The sequence below is a fragment of the Mesoplodon bidens genome (genome assembly GCF_964165515.1).
Source record: "Mesoplodon bidens genome assembly, chromosome: 11".
Lineage (NCBI taxonomy): Eukaryota > Metazoa > Chordata > Mammalia > Artiodactyla > Ziphiidae > Mesoplodon > Mesoplodon bidens.
Window position 1 is genome coordinate 73,572,310 of NC_138167.1, and position 21,938 is coordinate 73,594,247.

At 37.4% G+C, this 21,938-nt stretch overlaps 1 protein-coding gene across 2 annotated transcripts in view; it reads right to left on the minus strand.

The window, feature by feature from the left end:
* The window catches only part of POLR3B (RNA polymerase III subunit B), a 120,766-nt gene that overhangs the window by 81,395 nt on the left and 17,433 nt on the right, over window positions 1–21,938 (minus strand). For both annotated transcript variants that reach the window (XM_081249645.1, XM_081249646.1), the window contains exons 8-11: window positions 20,643–20,760; window positions 18,864–18,972; window positions 10,070–10,192; window positions 4,321–4,440 (exon numbers count right to left, since the gene is read on the minus strand). In XM_081249645.1, the coding sequence (XP_081105771.1) occupies window positions 4,321–4,440; window positions 10,070–10,192; window positions 18,864–18,972; window positions 20,643–20,760 (470 nt within the window). The remainder of the gene's footprint in view (window positions 1–4,320; window positions 4,441–10,069; window positions 10,193–18,863; window positions 18,973–20,642; window positions 20,761–21,938) is intronic.

Genomic DNA, 21,938 nt, shown 5'->3' on the forward strand with positions numbered 1-21,938 from the left:
ACTGAAATCTACATAAACAAATCTCGCCCAATCAGTAAGTTAAATCAGAACTGGTTAAATCATTGCACTGGTTTGTTTGGGGAGACAAAAACCTTAGGTAACTAGGTAAATTCTTTCTCTACAACCTGAACGATGAGTTCTGAGAGTATGGACTAAGCTTCTGCCAATTCTAAGGAACATTTTATAGGCTTGTCTATAGAAAATTCATATTATAAAATTTCTGTTTTACTTTCCTTAATCATTGAGTAAGATCCCAATGGTATCCTATTAAGTTTATCACTACGACAGATTAAAGAACAGCAACTGGTCTCCTTCACACGTTTTTCTGCTGCTGCTAAGGAATTACACTAAATGATATAGGATGTTAGAAACTCTGTATATGTTTCCAAAAGTTCATTCTCCTTCAAAGGAAGTTTCACGTCTTCATTAGGTCAATTTATCCCCTTTCTATTACTGAGAACTTTAGAATGTGTTAAAAGAAATGTGTTAATTTTGGAATGTGGTAAGAGAAAAAGCAGCCCTAAAAGCTATTTTGTCATCTTGTACCCACAAAACAATTACATCAATAAGAAAGGTTGGAATAAATCTAGATCTTCAAAAAGAAAAGTCTCTGGTCCATCCTCAAACAAACAAACCAAAAAACCCTACAACCCTAACACCAACTACCACAACACTGAGCAGAAGAACCCAGTCTTTGAGTAGCTATAAGTAATTTACATTCTCAGTTGGTATTTACAAACTGTATGGTCCTCCATTCAGATACATCTAATTTATTTTTTTTTCTGATTTTAATGTGGTGAGTTACATTGAACATGTAACTCTTCTAGTTGTATTTACTTATTTTGTTAATGAAAAAAATGAAGCAAATTTTCATTAACCAAATTTTCAACTTTTAACAAAGTCCGTATCACGTGTTTATTTTGCATAAATAGTGGGAGACTCTCCCAAGACATTTATAAGTAGAAATAAACATGGATATTTACAGCAGATGCCCCACTACACTTTAAAAGGCACTTGAACATTAACTCATTTTGCCGTTCCCCACTTTTTAAACTAATATATGCTGAAAAGTAAACCTTAGGTCTAAATTGAAAAAATAAGTTAATACTGAGCCCATTTTTCCTACTGATATAGAGAGTGGGAATCCTTTAATCTAGTAGCTGACATCACTTTTTGGTAGAATGCCAATAATAGTTCCATTATCCCTTTGTGAACTATCTGAAAGAGGGAGAGAAAAAAGACCTACCAAATGAGCTTGGAACACTGAAACAGAATTGTTATCGCCAAAACTCTGGAGTCCTTTTAATATTACCTTGGAGGAAAAAGAGGTCTTAGGCATCTTGGGGAAACCCTTAGAGCAGTGGTTTCCAAATTTTAGTGTGCATCATAATTATTGCAGGGCCTGTTAGAACAGACTGCTGGGCCCCACTCCCAGAGTGTCTGACTCAGTATGTCTATGGTAGAGTCCAAGAACTTCTGGCAAGTTCCCAGGTGATGCTGACTCTACTACGTAGTCTGAAAAACTCTCACTTCCAAGGAACTGAGAGGCTGGGCTTCGGAGCCAAAGCCTCAAGTACAAGTGCAGGGACTGCTGAGCATCCTGCCCATCTCTCTCCCTCTATGTACATACATCTGAACCAGTGCTTTCTACATTTTAGTCATTCAAGTACCACCATCATGATTACTATCATATCTCTGTAACACTTAAAGTACTAATTATTTAATATTTTTTGTCAACTTTAAACAACTAATTTTTAAGTAAGCTTCATCTATACAATAATACCATAAAATCCTAAATACCACAGAAATGGATTTAATGTGCTAGTTGTATTTTTTCTAATAAGTACATAATTATTTAAAGAAAAATGTCCTTATATCATCTAAAATCACCTCTAACAGTATTCTTAGGTAAATATTGTCCTAAACCATTCTGGAAAATGAAGGTCTTTTCTTGGTTTATCTATTCTGACTTTACTCCTCACTGGATCATATATAACAAAACTTCTTTTTTAAAAGAATTTATTTATTTTATTTATTTATTTTTGGCTGCATTGGGTCTTCGTTGCTGTGCGCGGGCTTTCTCTAGTTGCGGTGAGCAGGGGCTGCTCTTCATTGCAGTGCACAGGCTTCTCATCGCGGTGGCTTCTCTTGTTGCGGAGCACAGGCTCTAGGCACGCGGGCTTCAGTAGTTGTAGCACGCTGGTTCAGTAGTTGTGGCTCACGGGCTTAGCTGCTCCACAGCATGTGGGATTTTCCTGGACCAGGGCTCGAACCCGTGTCCCCTGTGTTACGAGGTGGATTCTTAACCACTGCGTCACCAGGGAAGCCCTAACAAAACTATAAAAACGGTAGCTTAGGCCCACTGCAACCACACAAAAGTACCAATGTTCAGCTTTATCAATTTACATAAATAAATTTCGGTATAGCCAGCATTCTATCAGCTAAGGCTCTTTAACCAAAAGGTCTCCTCAGCTGTTGTACAAAGCTAAGTGAGGCCCCAATGGAGACGTGATGGCCATGTCTGGGAGCCAGCAAACCATGGAGCTTTATGTGCACCCTATCACTGAATTGGCACAATGGTATTAGTTTCATTGTTCAGATGAGAAAACTGAAGCTTAGAAAAGTGAAGATTTGCCCAAAGTAAATCAGCTAGGAAGTTAAGAAACCCAGTTTGAACCCTTGTCTCTCTGGCTCTAAAGCCCTTGTTGTTTCCACTACTCATTTTTGCTATTTTGAGTTTTAAACTGTTTTTCTAATCACCTAAAATTCAGTTCAGACACAGCTTTAACATTAAGAGTTTTCTAATTCTTTGAATTAGATCAAGGATAAACATAAATGAGTGGCAGCCAAAGGGCAGAATCAGAGACCCATATTATTTGGCTAATAAGGTGTTTCAAAATAAGAAAACAATCATTAAGATTCAGTTTAGGTGGTCACTGTTCACTTCTGCAGTTCCTTCAACTTTCCTTTATATATAATCAGCCCCTGAATGTAGGGGCTGCAATCCCTGAATGCAATCCCTGAATTAGATCATCATGTATAATACACATGCTAATTCATCAAAAACCAGACTATTTGGTTAACAAGATAGTCTGACTAACATAATTTTATAACTTAGAAAGGGTAGCATATATATTAAATGGGAGTGGGGGAAGAATGACTCTTGCCAACTTGGCTGATCTCTGTTTAATAATAAGTTAATTAAAAAAATAAATATTAAGGGTCAGAAGAGGGGATTCTAGCTCTCTCTCTCTCTCTGACAACTAACCAGCTGGATGAAAAGGTAAATCATTTAGCTTTGCCAGACCTGAGCATCTTCACTGTAAGTGAAGGAGGCTGGACAATGTGAACTCTAAAATTCAAGCAATAAATAGGTCTAGGAGATAGCCCATCCAATATTTTAATAAGGTCTAGGAGATAAGCCCATCCAATAGCAAGGTCTAGGAGATAAGCCCATCCAATATTTTAATAAGTATCCATGGCAGTGATGGTAACATAACATTGAGAATGTACCTAATGCCTCAGAAATGTACATATAAAAATGGTAAATTTTTGGGACTTCCCTGGTGGCGCAGTGGTTAAGAATCCACCTCGTAATGCAGGGGACACGGGTTTGAGCCCTGGTCCAGGAAGATCCCAGCCTGTGTGCCATAACTGAGCCTGTGCTCTAGAGCCCATGAGCCACAACTACTGAGCCCGTGTGCCACAACTACTGAAGCCCATGCGCCTAGAGCTTGTGCTCCACAACAACAGAAGCCATGACAATGAGAAGCCCGTGCACCGCAACGAAAAGTAGCCCCTGCTCGCCACAACTAGAGGAAGCCCACACGCAGCAACGAAGACCCAACACAGCCAAAAATAAATACATAAATAAAAAAATTTTTTTAAAAAAGGTAAATTTTATGTTATGTATATTTTACCACAATTTAAAAAAAAGTATCCATATGAGCAAGGCACTGTAAGCTCGCTTTAAGTTATTTAAAAATATCTAAAACACCATCCCTGTCCTTCAAAAGGAGAAATCTAATAGCAGTGCTACTATATACATGAATATAAAAAAACTGTAATTTTGGATTGAAATAAGAACCAAGAGAGAGTAAACATGATGATGATACAATACAGTTAACATTCTCTAAGTACAAATAAACTATTGATAATGGAAGATTATTTCCAGGGCAGTCCACTGGAGAGTCCTCTTTAGGATTCTCTCTTTTCTTAAGGAGCTATACTTTAATTAATGTAAACTTGTATTCAAAATTCTTTAACAGAAATACATGGACCCCACAATGATCATTATTCAGTTGCAAAGGGGTTACTCACTGGTACATGCGTCAGAATGGTAGAAGCCAGGAGCTCTCTTGCTTCTTCTATTTTGGTTTTCTTTGGTCCACCTCCCCACATCCTTTGCCTTCTTACTTTGTTCCCTATGTATTTTAATGCCTGTAAAAAACAGAATATATTTATAATAATGTTTGAATGACATCATCAGAGAGAATTTGTTAAACTATCCATACATGACACTATAAGCAAAACAGACAAGGATCCTGCTTATAGAGAAAGCTGAATTGGTCCTAGTCAAAAATCAACATTTGTCATAAATCAATGACAAAGTAGCATTTACATGCTATTTAATATACTGGTTACCTTTTTATTTTATAATTTGTTTTCTTACTATAAAATTGATACATGATCATTGTAGGAAATTTAGAAAATACAGAGGAGATAGATGTATCAGCCATCAATCTTCCTCCCACAGAGCACCACAGTCTATAGTTAACGCTTTGGGGTAGTAGTTTTTCCCCTCAAGAAGGAATTACACCATGTATGACCTCTATCCTGAAATCAACAAAGCATTGCTGAAAGAAAACAAAACCTAAATAAATTGAGGGTTATGCCATTTTCATGGACTGGAACATATAATAGTGTTAAGATGGCTTACTGTTAAAATTCTCTCCAAACTGACCAAGAGATATATCATAATTGCTAATTATACTCCTGGCAGGCTTTCTAAAAAACAAAAATTGATTGATTCCAAAATATATATGGAAATGAAAAAGAATAGCCGAAACAATCCTGAAGAAGTCAGAGGATTTACATTACGTGATTTCAACTATAAAGCTATAGTAATCAAGACAGTGTGATGCGAGGGTAAGGACAAATGGATCAATGGAAGAGAATAACAAGTGTGGAAATAAACCAACTTTTATGGTCAATTGAATTTTGACAAAAGTGCCAAAGCAATTCAATGGGCGAAGGAAAGTCTTTTCAATAAATGATGTCAAAACAACTAAATACCCATAAAGTAAAAAATTAACCTTGACCCTTATTTCACACCAAATAGAAAATTAGTTTAAGATGGATTTTAGACATAAACATAAGAAGTAAAACTATAATGCTTCCAGAATAAAACATAGAATATGTTACTGCTCTTGGGGTAGGCAAAGATTTCTTTAAATGGAAATCAATAACCATAAAAAAACAAATAAAAACACCCTATTGATAATCAGATTTTATCAAAATTAAAAACTGCTCATCACAGTTAAGATAATGAATAGGGAAGTAATGGGCTGGGAGAAAATGCCTGCAATACATAAACCTGACAAGGGATTTATATCCAGGATATATGTATATATATTTTTTAATTTTAATTTTATTTTTTTATATTTATATTTTTTAAAGAGGACTCTGAAATTCAATAATAAAAAGGCAATTCAATAAGGAAAACGAGCGAAAGATTTGGACAGACACCTCACAAAGGAAGTCGATAAGCACATGAAAAAGTGTTCAACATCCTTTGTCATCTGGAAAATGCATGATTAAAACCACAATGAGATACCACCAAACACCCACTAGAACAGCTAAAGTTAAAAAAGACTGACAACACTGAATGTTGGTGAGGATGTGAAGCAATCAGAACTCTCAGACACAGCTGGGGGGACTGCAAAATGGTACCATCACTTTGGAAAAAGATCTGGCAGTTCCAACTTTATAAAAGTTACATACACGACCGCTTTTTGATCCAGCAATTCTACACCTAGGTATTTATCTAAGAGAAATGCCAAACTGTTCAGGCAGAGTCTTGTACACAAACGTTTACGGCAGTTTTATTCATAACAGGAAAAGAGTGAAACAAACCAAACGTCCATCAACAGGAAAAGATAACAAACTGTGGTATATTCAAACAATGGAACACTACTCAGCAATAAAAAGGAACATGGGAATTCCCTGGTGGTCCAGTGGTTAGGACTCCATGCTTTCACTGCAGGGGTGCAGGTTCAATCCCTAGTCGGGGAACTAAGAACCTGCAAGCTGCGCAGTGTGGCCAAATTTAAAAAAAAAAAAAAAAAAAAAAGACAAAAAAAACACACAGAAAACAAAAAAGCAATAAAAAGGAACAGACCACATGGATAGATGACATAAAGAGGAACAACTTGGCTGAATCTAAGACAATACACTCCACAAACAAAGCTGGACACCAAGAAGTATACACTGTATAATTCCATATATAAAATTCTAGAACAGGCAAAACTAATCTATGGTGAAAAAATAAGATCAGTGGGGGAAGAAGATAACAGAGGTGAAAACTAACTAGGAGGGGCATGAGGGAACTTTCCGGGGTAATGGAAGTATTCTATATCTTATAAAAATTATACAATTAAGATTTGTACTTATCAGTGTATATACATTTTACCTAAAAAATGAAATATTAAAAACTAATCAAGTAATAGGTGAGGAGGAGGTAGAGATTTAGATGAAACAAGAATGGCAAACTGTTTTTAATTGTTGAAGCTGGGTGATAGGCACACGGGGTTCATAATACTATTCCGTATACTTTGCACATGTTGAAATTTTTCCATAAAAAAAAGTTTGAAAAGAAGAGGATAATGTGGTTATTATTTTGTAAAAGCAATGAATGCTTTTTTTTTTTTTTAACTGGTTTTCAGTTAGAAGAAAGGGATGATTCTTTATCCTGGAATTCCTGTCCCCATTTACCTGCCTGGGAAATTTCTTCTCTATGCTGCAAAACCTAGATCAGGTATCACTTCCTCTTTGAAGCCTCTCCTAACCACACTCCTTTCTCTGTGTTATTTTAATTCCTTATATATAAAGAATTGAGTACTTCCATTCATGTTCAGATCACACTATATTTTAATTGTCTATTTACCTGTATGGCTCCCTTACTAGATGATATGTCGTCTTTTTCCTCGATTCCTAATGACTAAAATAGTGCCTAGAACTAAATGGAACTCCTCTGTTAAGACTGGACATCAAATCTAGGAATCTCCCCTGGTTAAAAAAAAGGTCATTTAGAGTGTAAAATAAACTTAAGACCTTTAAAACACAAGCTGTGGGTAACCTAGAAGTAAGTAGTAAGTAAGTAACTAACTGAGGCAAGTCAGCAGTTGGTGGGAACCACGAATAGATAGGTACTTCAGTTTTCCCTAAACTGAGCTGTCTTCATTAAATTTTGGTCTTCTAGTTCCCTTGGGAAAGAGGCTATAGATTCTTCACTTCTTTGAGGAAGAAACAGAGGAACACAGGGGAGCCTGGTATTCTTTCCGATGTAGCAGAAAGCCACCTTTTCCCTAGAATACCTAATAAAGTTGCCAGGGGTTCACAGTGTGAGGGTTAGGGTAAGAGCCCAATCTGTTCATAAACAGGCCAAGATGACACCCCTAGTGCATCCTATCCTCCCAAAAAGGTAATAACTAATTTCTTCTCTATTTATCAGAGCCCCTGGCAATGAAAATGTAAAACATCCATGACCAATGTAACAGCAAAAAGGCTTTGTGAGCAGAAGTGGAGGAATCACTGAAAAGGGAAGCATTAAAGACAAAACAAAACACAGATTTTAAGCAATCCACTAAAGTGCCATGTCGTCAAAAGTTCTATTACGGGGCTTCCCTGGTGGCGCAGTGGTTGAGAGTCCACCTGCCGATGCAGGGGACACGGGTTCGTGCCCCGGTCTGGGAAGATCCCACATGCCGCAGAGCGGCTGGGCCCGTGAGCCATGGCTGCTGAGCCTGCGTGTCTGGAGCCTGTGCTCTGCAACGGGAGAGGCCACAACAGTGAGAGGCCCATGTACCTCAAAAAAAAAAAAAAAAAAAAAAAAAAAAGTTCTATTACGTAAGATAAAGTGTACTTGCTACATTTTCGATTAGAATAACATAAAATATTCATGTTACCGTAACTCATATGTTCAATTTATCAACCATTTTGGATTACCCGTGCCTCTGTTACCTTTCATCAGTTGCAAATAATTAATCTTTGCTTTAATCCAGCATTCAGAGAACAAGCCATCTCAAACTTCTACTTCCTGTTTGTCTTTCTCACGTTAGGAACATTTGTCTTTCTTAAGTTAAATAACTGCACATTCTCCTCATCTTTTTTTTTTTTTGCGGTACGCGGGCCTCTCACTGCTGTGGCCTCTCCCGCTGCGGAGCACAAGCTCCGGATGCGCAGGCTCAGTGGCCATGGCTCACAGGCCCAGCTGCTCCGCGGCACATGGGATCCTCCCGGACCGGGGCACGAACCCGTATCCCCTGCATTGGCAGGCGGACTCTCAACCACTGCGCCACCAGGGAGGCCCTCTCCTCATCTTTTAACTGAACTTTTCTAGCTCCATTAGCTAAAATTTTCTGTCAGTACCTATTTAAGAGAAATAAACGAATGTTTTTCCAACCCACTGTTTAGCCCCTGCTCAAATAGCTTTACAGTGAAAAGGTTATCTGACCAACAATGATGATGTTTGTAATAAATGAATAATGGATCTCACTGAATCCACGGGGGTAGCATTAAGGTAAATCGTTCTTCCAAGGCATTATACAGCTTTAAAGCATAGAGTGCGTCTTCCAAAATTGAGCCAATTCCTCGGTGTTGCTTAACATTTTCTCTTCACGTTCTTGGAGCCCTTGGACAACGTAATTTCAGTTTATAACAAAAATGCATATTCACTAAATATTTCACTTTCAATGAAGAGCAAAATTAGAATCTCCTAAATCCAAACAACTTTTCCTGATGCTGCCTGCCTGATAACTAGAGTTGACTGTAAATTAACTACAGAAAAAGAAGGCAGTGATAAGAATAATCCCTACTGATTTGTGCTTTTGAATTATATGTACTTACATATGACAATCAACCTTCCAAAATGTTTGGCTCAGTCTATGAAAATATCAAGACTGGTTTGACTTTTCAGAACACATACTAACAGATATAAGATACTATCTCTAATAACATCCTGGGTGACAAGAAAAAAGCAGCATGGAATTTATACCTTGTAAGCAACCCACAGAACAGACAATAAATATATGGATGGATATATAATTGTCCATTGTGCTTCTACAGTAAGGAATTCCTACCTCCCAGGATGACTATGAGGAATGTCACTATTGATTTACACTTAGGAAAGCACTTTACAAATGTATAACTAAAAATCCTAAGTATGGCAATTAGGGCTCCCTGTCACACAGAAAGGGAAGTGTAATTATTTTGATTATATATACAGTTCCCTAACTTCATCTTTGAGTCTTGTCCTACAATCCACAGGTTCCAACTGGTAGTGCCCAAGGCAGGTCAACGACGGCTCTGTGGTAGTAAAGGGGTTCTAAACCTGGGTGTTTCTTGCTGGACACACTGGGAATTCAGGAAAAGGGATACAGACCACATACAACTGGATGCTGAAGGCAACTGGAAGTAGGGAATAAAAAGGAATATTAAAGAGAAACACATGAAAAAAAAACCTTCTACACTAGAGTTGCTGTAGTTTAAAAACCTGTATCACTCAGGCAAATAAGGAAAAGAAGAGTACTTGCTATTCTATCAGAACAAAAGCCTCTTGGCCCCCCTGCTTCTAAGTTACACACCAAAGGCTGATAATTTGTCTAGGCAAACTCCTTCCTCCAGTCCCTCAAATAATGAGTCAAAGAAGCTTCTCTACCACTCCTCCCATCTCCCCAACATCCTCCCCAAACCTATACCCTTAAAAGTCACTGCATCTGATGCTTTATCAATGAGGAGCATTAAATCTCCAATTCCCTTTCGTAGCAAAGGACAACATGAAAAGACACACCTGCATCTGTGTGAAAATCTGAGCTTTCTGGCACTCTTCCAAACTGGGCCCAAATGCAGCCATCACGTGCTCCTCCGTTCCAATCATCTGCACGATTTCCTGGTCACTCTCAACACCCATGGCCTAGGAAGGAAAGAAAAGATAGAATGAGTGCTGGCTTTGTGTTAACTCACTGACATTTGCTTATGCTAATTTGGCATTGTTTGTGGGTATTACTTCTAAGCAAAAGCTAGCTCTTTTCTCAGAAATGGTGCCATCTGGCATTGGCAGCCATAGCCCAAGCTGCAGAAGAACCTGAAACAGAAATTTTGATTAGGAAGAGGAAAACAAACATTCTCAAGCACTTTTTGTATGTGTACAGTCTTCTATAATTTAAAGTATCCTATGATTTTCATCATGAGAAAGGAAGTAGGGAGGTATAGTGGAGACACTGGTCACAGTTACAAAGGCAAACTGAAAAAAACAAAACGAAACAAGACAAAACAGGCAGAGCAGTACATCAGAAAATATGTATGGCTGAAAATAAACAGAACCCCAATTAGTTTTGCCACAAGATTAATTTCTCTGAGAAGTGTCAAATCATGCACCTTCAGGCTAAAAGAATTTTTCTTAATGGATGTTTTACTTCACTATTCTAGAGATATCAAGCCCTACTTGATACAGGTTTTTAAAGAGATTTTTATAAAACCAAGAGCACACTTAGGTTTAAGAAACCCACTTATCTTTAAGTGTTTCAAGGTGGCAGCCGGCAACGCAGGTCTTTGTAGCTTCCATATGGTACTAAGGCTTACTCCTTCACACATTTGCCTGGCATTCTGCCGTATCAAGAAATACAGCATAATCTCACTAAACCTCTCTTGGCAGAGGAGTGAAGGGGAAAGTTATGTTTGCATTAAAATTCTTCCTTTAGCTGCACAGAGAAAAGAGAACCAGGGGTACTTGTCTAGTTAAACTTTAATGATCTAGTTCTCAGTTCTCCACACACAAGAGAGAGAGAAGGAAAAAGGAATTTTGAGTCCGATGCAGAACATGGAGAACATGAACCTGAGTACAACAGAAAGGGAACCTCTCCAAAGCCAAGAGAGAATGTCAACAACAGGCCTGACAACCACTATTACACGTCACCTCCTCCACCCCAGTTTCTTCTTTTGTCACGACAGGGCAGAACCAGGCCCCTTCCAGTTCAACATTCTACAACTCTACATTTGAATTTTAGTAGTCTGTATCTTAAACTTCGATTTGGATACCTTAGGATCAGATGTAAGCTTATTTAAAGTTTTGAAGCTTTCGGGGGCAGTTAAATAGATGCTATGTCCCTTTCAGGCCAACTGTGATGGTTTTGAAAATGTTCACGAAATCTTTGACACTCTCTTCAAAAGGTAAAGACTAATTCTCCTCCCCTTGAGTGTGGGCTAAACTTAATGACTCATTTATACAGAAAAGGTGGAAACGACTGCATGGCTCTGGAGCCTCGGTCATGGAAGGCACTGCCGCTTCCTGCTGGCTCCCTTGTGGCAGCCAGCAGCCATGTCATGGAGACACTCAAGCATCCATGGAAGGTCCAGTGGTGAGAAGCAAAGGTTCTTACCCTGAGGGTGAGCCACCCTCCAGCTCCAATCCAGCCTTCAGACCACTGTAGCCCTGGCTGACACCTCGACTCATGAAAGACCCTGAGCCAGAAGCACTCAGCCAAGCAATGCCCTAACCCCTCACCAACAGAGACTCTGCTGTAATTTGTTATTCACCACAGATAACTAACAGACCAACTTTGGGAATTAAATCTACTAAACTTAAAAAATATATATTTTAAGTGTATAACTTGTTTTGTTCAAAAAAAGTTTTGTTTAGTGAACAAGTAAAGAAGTTCGAAGGATACAGATCTCTTTTTTGTATGTTAATTTTCATGTTTTCTTAATCTCTGATATGATGCACTTATTCAAATGGACACTAGACACCAACTCCAAAAATTACACAAATTCATTAAGACATTTAGTCTTTCATGGATTAAAGAAGAAAGCAATCCTAAAAAATTATCAGTTCTAATTTTTAAACAAATGAAAACAAAAAACAAAAAAATGGATTATCCTTTGACCAAACACGCTGAGTTGCAGCTACTCCAATGGTGATGGCGTATAAGTAGAACCATCTGCACTTCCTCCTTGGTCTGCCAAGTAGCCACTCAGAAACATCAGATGAGAATATTTCTCTGTGAAAAGCTAAATAGAATATAGGTTAATTTTTACTTGTCAATCTCTCAAAATAATGTTATATGGGTTTCAACGGAACCAAAACATTTTTTAAAAAAACAGTACTAAGGCAATAGTTTGCAGTCACCTTTTCTAAAACCTTTGATGTGAAACTTTGTAACTAATGCACCTCCCTTCTCAGAGGAAAGCCCGAACACTAAAAAGAGACCTATACAGCAGGGGTCCCCAACTCCCAGGCTGTGGACCGGTACCGGTCTTGGCCTGTTAGGAACCGAGCCGCACAGCAGGAGGTGAGTGGCAGGCAAGCGAGCGAAGCTTCATCTGCCGCTCCCCATCGCTCGCATTACTGCTTGGACCATCCCCACTGCCGCCCCATCCATGGAAAAAACTGTCTTCCACGAAACTGGTCCCTGGTGCCAAAAAGGTTGGGGACTGCTGCTATACAGGACAGATGGCAAACCAAGCAGCAGGAAAAAGTCTCACTAAAACATAAATAGAATCCTAGAGTTGAAATGGCAGTGGCTTTCTGGTTGAGCCCCCTTTCTTTAGGGAAGTTAACATCTAAATCATCTGAATGTCACCTATATTACCTTAATACTGTTTAGTTCAGTAATCTCCAAGTAAAAAAGACTTGATTACCTCTTTTGGTGTTTAATAATGAAAAAGTCCTTCCTTATTTGACATATGGATTGCCACTTCAAGTCGTCCTGATGCTGACCTAGGTAGTAATTTTATAATTGCACAAAACTCTCAAGTGGCCTAACGTGAATCTAAACAGACTGCTTAGGCCTACCAAATATTTCTAAGCTATGAAGCAAAGATACGCCAAGCACATGGTAAATGACACCATATGTGCATAAAGAATGATCAGTGGCAAAGCTCTGCTCTAAAAGGCCTAAACTCTTCCTATAACAGATCACTGAAATACAGGGTGATAACTCAGTCAGGTTATCATCAACTGTGCTCCAGCTCCAAAGATGGAACTGACTTTATGACTATTTAGCCTTTGGAAGTCACAGCTACAAATAAATGACATATTGCTATGGAAATGACAGCAAAATGCGCAACCATTTTGCTTTACAGACATAATTCAGATATCTGAAAACTAGCTTTATATGGAACTCTTTGTACTCCAGATATCTGAAATCATTTCACCTAACAAGTCAAAAGTGAATGCTGGAGAGGGTATGGAGAAAAGGGAACACTCTTGCACTGCTGGTGGGAATGTGAATTGGTACAGCCACCATGGAGAACAGTATGGAGGTTCCTTAAAAAACTACAAATAGAACCACCCAGCAATCGCACTACTGGGCATATACCCTGAGAAAACCATAATTCAAAAAGAGTCATGTACCAAAATGTTCATTGCAGCTCTATTTACAATAGCCAGGAGATGGAAACAACCTAAGTGTCCATCATCAGATGAATGGATAAAGAAGATGTGGCACATATATACAATGAAATATTACTCAGCCATAAAACGAAACGAAATTGAGTTATCTGTAGTGAGGTGGATGGACCTAGAGTCTGTCATACAGAGTGAAGTAAGTCAGAAAGAGAAAGACAAATACCGTATGCTAACACATATATATGGAATCTAAGGAAAAAATGTCATGAAGAACCTAGGTGTAAGACAGGAATAAAGACACAGACCTACTAGAGAATGGACTTGAGGATATGGGGAGGGGGAAGGGTAAGCTGTGACAAAGTGAGAGAGTGGCATGGACATATATACACTACCAAACGTAAAATAGATAGCTAGTGGGAAGCAGCCGCATAGCAACAGGGAGATCAGCTCGGTGCTTTGTGACCACCTAGAGGGGTGGGATAGGGAGGCTGGGAGTGAGGGAGACACAAGAGGGAGGAGATATGGGAACATATGTATATGTATAACTGATTCACTTCGTTATAAAGCAGAAACTAACACACCATTGTAAAACAATTATACTCCAATAAAGATGTAAAAAGAAAAAGTGAATGCTATTCAATAACCTTGCGAAAAATAGCAGAGATAATATGTTTCTGCAGAAGGTTACCCAGTCTGGCAATCAGCAGTAAGAACAAAAATAAAGGGAGGTGCTCTTTAAAAAGTGGCAGGAAGTCTTCTCCTTGGATATCCACTAAGTGTGACTAAAAGTGTGATTTTTAGAGACAGAAAGAAGAATACTAATGAGCAGAAGAGAATGATATGTGAGCTAACAGTGACATGTTGATATATATTACGTGAAGAAGGGAAATGGGTAAGTTGTTAAAATATCTAACATTCAGAAATCACTAATTTTTCTTTAAAGTAGACAGAAGTCAACCTATCATTAGGTTGACTTCTGACAACCAAAAGCAGTCCTAGCAGATAATAAAATAACTGTGATGGCCCACTTTAACTTTGTAATTTTTTTCTCTTTAAAGATCAAAAATTTCAATATAATACAGTGCCCAACACCCTTGATATTTGTCCTCTCTCCCATAAAAATTTTCAGACTACAGATGCCATCATAGTGCAACTGTTGAATACTGAGGGATACAAATGTAAAGTAGGGAAGATTCATGGGCAGGAGAACGTCTGTAGTGATTCAAGTCTATTAATAAGGCTGATCTAGTCCTTAAAAGCTTTATCCGTCATATTCAGACTCAGCATGGAGTCTGGAAGCCCTGCTGCTTCTGTCACTTTTAGCCAATTGTTGGCTACAATCAACAACCATCAAGTCCTAATGACTGTCAAGGTCTGTGTTAGGGCCACACAACACAAAAAGAGAAATGATGTGACTTTTCTCGTATCCTACTTTATTTTCCGGGGCTTCTGACATTAAATGTGTAAGAACTCAGTAAAAAGAAATAGCATTGTCTTTCTACGCAGTCTACTGCTCAAAATATATATTATCTCATTTGCTCTTCAAACAACCCCCTTAGGTGAAATGCTCACTTGGATAACAAACTAGATATAGTTATCCAAGACTCAGGAAGACTGGGAAATCTGCCCAAGGACACATAGCTAATAGGTGGAGAGGCTGGAAATCAACCTAGATCAGTCTGATTCTAAGATATCAATATTCTATGCTCCCTCCCAGATGGGAAAGTCTCAATAGTGGTTCTCAAACAAGTTTATTAAAACATCCCTATTGTGGGAGACCAAAAAAAGTGACTATGTGTGACCAATGAATTTAATTAATTTATTTGAACTGAAAATTTCTAAATATTTATTTTAATTCATATATACTGCTGATTAAAATGTAATGAATATGTTTCAGGAGAAAAATTTAATGACATGCACCAAGTTTCTAAAAATATATATAATCCCACGCCCAGGAATTAAGTCTCACAAATAATCAGCAACATGCACAAACACGTATGTACAAGGACCCCCAGAGTTGTGTATAAGAGTGAAAACTTAGGGGAAAAAAACGACGCGTAAATGTCACACTGTAGGAATTTGCTTAATAGATTATACCACATACACGCATTCTATAATACAACACCTACTAAAAATAATGATGTGGATTTTATTAATAGATGAGGAAAGCTAGTCACAATTCATTGTTAAATGAAAAAAATAAAATAAAATCAATGTGTATATTACAAAAGCAAAGGAAAAAAGGTCTTGAAAAAAACATATCCAAAAAAGTACTTATACTTTTTAGTGGCTTTCTGAATTTTTACAATGCAAGGACTATTTTATAATCAGAAAGGGAGAAGTTTGAAATCTCAACTACTGGCTACATAAAAATGCACACAGTTCATTTATAGCCCCATTCTAAAAAGGATTTAATAAGTCAGCTATAAATATATGTATACATTTACAACATAATATTAAACAAATTTGACAGAAGAAACTGTCTTATCAAACTTTTGTCAACTAGTCAAAAAAAGTATTTAATAAAGATTTTCTGGTTTTAAGGCATGCATGTGTCTAGTGATCCATTTTCCATGAGTGATATAAGATTATCTGCATTATAATTAATTTATAATGTCTGGTCTAAGGAAAGCAGTCCTATGCACCTTCAAGCATTGAAACCATCCATAAAAGTCCTTCTGATGCATGGTAACATACTGCCCTCTGCCGGAGACATAATTTTACATAGATAAAATTTTCTTTATCCACTAGATCCCACTATGTACACAAGATACTGCACTGAGCACTGTGGGATCCCTATAAAAAAAGACAAAATTACTTTGCCTTTTACAAAAATTATAATTACAAAAAATATAAACTTTGAAGAAAGGTAATAAAAAAGTAAATTTAAGAATTCTCTCTGGCCCCCCCAATATAATGGTACTGCTATTACGATCATCATCATCATCCTAAAAAGAAAATAAATGGCATCATCTCACTTAGAGAACTCAAAAGCACATTAAGCTATACTAAGCATTAAAAAAATTTCCTACAACCTCCTTCTTGTAATTGCTTTTAGAATATGGATATGTCCTGAGTTAATGAACCTGACTTGTCAATATCCATTCAATACCTATGAACAACGGGTGGCTTATCAACCTCTAAAATTATCTGAATTACCCAGTATCTTTCAGTAATTCCTCAAATAACCTGAGCTCTTTATTTCAATCAATCTAGTTGTCAAGATTCATTTTATACCCATATACCTCATGTTCTACAAAGTTGCTGCAAACACTGAATTAGTGAACAGTGAAACACTGTTCCCAGGAGAAATGCAGAGTTAGGTTCTTGTGAGCCTCTGGTTACACTTTCTTCAACTGATCAGTACAGAACCTTGTTTTATGTGTGTTCTGTTTAAAGACACCTTATTTAATATACATCATCGTTGACTCATTAACATTGCGATTGCGTTCAGCAGCACTGTAACTCATTCCTGAATGAAGCTTATCTAACACACACGTTTTCCCCCGTAAGGCACACTGCAGCATTCTTGTGATTAGAAACACTACATAGCACGTCAGCACCATGCCTGGGCCCATTTTAAACGACAAGATCGCTTACAAAAAGCACAAAAATTTGAAAAACATGGCACTAAATAGACTACAAAAAGGGCACATGTTTGTACTACGAGAGCTGAAATGAGAAGGCAGGGTATCCCCATGATTGATCTCAGCTGGGAATGTACACGTTTGGTGACTCGAATTTTTCGCTGCTCTGTCCCTGCACGTGTCTGTGAATAACGGTAAAATCACCACACGTGATGATTTGGGGGTTACAAATAAATTTTAGCAAGTAGGAGAACTGCCAAATACAGAATTTTCAATTACTGAGCATCAACTGTATCACATAATGCTGACTATTTTTCTGTTTGATTAATGACTAATACTACAAATAACCATTCATAGAATATGTATAATATTTAAGTGGCAGAGCAGGCTAAATGGGCCACTATTATCTGAGAATTATCTGAGAAGACTATACCATTTAAACATTATTTCTATGGGAAAATGTCTTTTGGGTTCTAAGTCAACAATTCACAAACAAGATAAATCAGCTTTAAAGATTCGTGTTTATGAAGAAATTCACCGGAATCCTGAAGTCCATAAAAAAGAACAAAAAACTTGGTCCATACTCTCTGACCTAGAAAATTCCACTGCTGGGAACTTAGCCTACAGATATCCTTGCCCTGTATAAAATATTACAGCAGCTCTGTAATAGCAAGAGTTGTATATGTCCACTGATAAGGGAATAGTTAAATAAATTATGGTACACTCATAAATGGAACCCTTTGTTAACAAGAACATGGTAGGGCTTCCCTTGTGGCGCAGTGGTTAAGAATCCCCCTGCCAATGCAGGAGACATGGGTTTGAGCCCTGGTCCAGGAAGATCCCACATGCCATGGAGCAACTAAGCCTGTCCGCCACAACTACTGAGCCTGCACTATAGGGCCCGCGAGCCACAACTACTGAGCCCACGTGCCTAGAGCTTGTGCTCTGCAACAAGTAGTTGTGGCACTACTGAAGCCCGCGTGCCTAGAGACCGTGCTCTGCAACAAGAGAAGCCACCACAATGAGAAGCCCGCACACTGCAATGAAGAGTAGCCCCCGCTCGCCACAACTAGAGAAAGCTTGCGTGCAGCAACAAAGACCCAACACAGCCATACATACATACATACATACATTTATTTATTTTAAATAAAAAGAACATGGTAGCTCGGTATGCACTAATATAACAGTATCTCCAAGATGTAAGTTACAGAAAAGAAAACAAGCTAAGTGCAAAATAGTGTGCAATGTATGTAAGTAAAAAAAACAGAAAAGAAACCTACTACATACTCATGTGCTGTATATGCACAGACTATCTCTAGAGAGATGCACAAATAACCAGTAGCAGTGGTATCCTTTGGTAGGATAACTGTGGTTAGGTACAGGTGGGTGGGAGGCTTACTAATCACTATATACCCTTTTGTACCTTTGGAATTTTTCACCATGTATCTATTAAAAAAAACAAAATAGATCACTACTTTTAAAAGTACCTGAACCCCAGTCTTATTAGCTTTCAATTTTAAATACTGACAGCTTCTCTATGCCACAAATCTTTTTATTCTTAGAACTCCTTATGCTCCAAATTTCTAATTACATATGAAAATAAACCATAAAAAGAGTTCTCTATAGTTTTCAGTAGATACCTGCAGCCTCACCTTAAATATGATGACAATGGGTATATCTTCTGACAAAGTATTATGCCTCAAATAAAATCGTCCTTGTTTCACAGCCATATTGGTTCTGCTTTTTTTCTCATGGGTAGAGCTGTAAGGAAACACAAGTTGGTTAAACTACATCCCCACTTAGTTCCAAGCTAGTTAACATGCAGTAGCAAATGACCACCAATCAATAAGATTCAACTCATCAACAACAATCAATAAGGTCCTTCCTTCCAAATAGGTGTCTTTTTACACAACTCCTCTCCTGCTTCCACCACCACTTCCATCAACATTTTAAAACACTAGAATTGTTTCTTTAGCTTTGAGATTATGGTGGAATTTTGTGTGTGAATGAGTGACAACCACCAATTCATTTTGACCTACTTCACTTTGATTCCACCTGGATTGCTTTAATCTAGTGTGGGATATATTTCTGATCAATTTTGTACATTTGAAATGAAAAACTTCAAAATGAGCCTACACTATAATGGGAAAACTACATGGAAATGAATAAATACTATGAGTTTTTAAACTAATAATCCAATAAAATATACCTACAATCTTGGTATACAGTGAAGCCAAAAGAAACTAAGGAATCTCCTTCTATAGATCTCTGTTAGCTGTAATTTTCCTAGTGGATTTAAAAACATTTCCAAGCTTTAATCAACCACAATAATAACACATACTGATCACCCACTACATGCTGTGTGCACTGTTACTCACTCTACTTACACTAGCTCTAATCTCCTACATACGAACACTTATTTCGAAGTGTTGCCCCCAAATCACATATAAGGAAACCAAGGCTTAGAGAAGCTAAGTAACTACTCCCCCAACTAGCTCATAGCTAGTAAACAACTGTGGGATTCAAATCCTGATTGCCCTGGCTTTAAAAGCTGCATACAACAGGAAGATGTGGGTTGCAGAATTATTAGATCTGGATTCAAATGCTGGCTTCCTCATGATCGATGTCACCTTGTGCTCAAGGCCTGTTACTCAGATGGAAATAACAGCACTTATCTTGGAGGGCTGAGGTGACAATTAAATATATATAAAGCACCTAGTACACTGCCTGGCTCCTAGTAACTGCTCAATAAATGGGCACTATTGTTAGCTGCCTCTCCACCAGAAAGAAAAATGCAGAAACTCTAAGCCAAGCAGTTCACTGTAGGTTGTCAGAAGAGAAACTCTATTGCATACTGACATTTTAACTATGCCACATTTTATTATTTCCAGAACTCATTAACATCCAAATTTCAAATTACATAATAATAAATCAGAGAAAAGAAGTTACAGGAGTGATATAAGGGATACTGTTGTAGAAAAATGAGTACACTATGAAGGAGGTTGGTCTAACAATACAATGTTAAGTACATGACATACAATTCATTAAGCATAAAATAGTCTCTGATTATATCAGAGTAAGAATACATATGTAAAATGGTGAAAGACTGAAAAGGCACATGAAAAACTAAAGAGTGTTTTTTTAAATTTCTTTTTTAAAAGTTCCTTTAATGCTATAGATTAACGTAAAGTTCAACTTGAATAAAATAACAAATGGCCTTTTGAGCAATGTCTCACACTTTCATCACTGGAAATTTTAAATCAATACTCTATGCTTACAGACTTACACAATTAATTGAATGCAGATAGTTTAACTATTACACTGCCTGTTATTGGAGAGAAATAACTGGCTACCTCCATACTGAACGATAATCATCTGACACTAATGGAATGATCAATATTTCTTAAGAACATTGTCCCTGCTATCCCTACCTGGTGACTGAAGCACCCACGGCCCCTTTTCTGTCAGCCTCCACGATGATCCTGTTCTTAGACAGCTGCTCTTGGATAAGAATAACTTTTTCTACTCCTTTAACAATGAAGTAGCCCCCTGCCCAAGGGAAACAAGAAAGGTGTCACCAGCTATTCTTCCAACAGTGTGATTTAGTAATGGCAGTGATCTCCTGATCACTCTTCCATCACCTCACGGTGCTGGCCATCACTCAGTTCAAAGGGGTTTGTCAATATTGTTTTACAAATTGGTAATAGTCTCAGCACACGATTATATACAAATGAACCACAAGATGATAATCTTGAAGACAAGGGACGTATCTTATTGGTCTATGATCACCAGCAGCTGACATATATGAGAGGTGAATGAAAAAAATGTTAAATAAATTAGTCTTCAGATTTTATAAGCACAGAATTAACTGACAATCTTCAATATAAGCTAAAATTTGCTCTTAGTTTTCTAACAAATCATTGACAATGGCAGATTAAGATTGGGTTTCCAAAATAATATTTGATATTCAATAAAACTCGTAAAACATTATGACGTACTTTTGCACACAATTCAGAACAGGATAAAGTGAGACTTCATTTTACCTTCAGGATATAAGCAAAAACAAGGCAATATATTTGACTTATGCAAAATCCTGTTTCTAATAAAGTCATGTTCTTTGTTAACCTCTTTCCAAAACCTTCTGGGATTCTACATCAATGCAAATTTAAAGGAATTAGATTAGAGCAACTATAAACTAAATTAATGTGAAACATGAATTAAGAAATTAAAAGAACTTTCTGTTAAGTGCTAAGCTTGAAACTTAAAAAAAATACTGCCTAGAAATAAGTACAAAAATATAACTTTAAAAAATTTAAACAGAAGACCTTCATTTTTTGCCCCTATACGGCATTTAAAACAGCCTGAAGTGAGCTACTTGTGACTTTTCAGATGAGGTAGACAAGGAATTTTGTGAGATTACTCTTGAATTTTTAAGCATACCAAAAGAAACCACTGACCAAAGAGACAAAGGAAAGCCTGATAAACCACAGCAATAAATCAGAACTTGGGGTATTAAAGTTTTAAATTTGAAATAAAAGAGGAAACGGTGTATCTTTTAAAAATACAGACTAATAGAATAAATTTGGAACCAAATTTCTCAATGTTTTGCAAAGTTTTACCCAAGTTGACTATAAAGCAGAAAGGCTGGTATTGTTTTTGAGGAAAAGTGGTAAAACAACAGCAAGAGCAAAACAAAAGCAAAAGAAAAAAAAAGAAAAAGGAAGGGG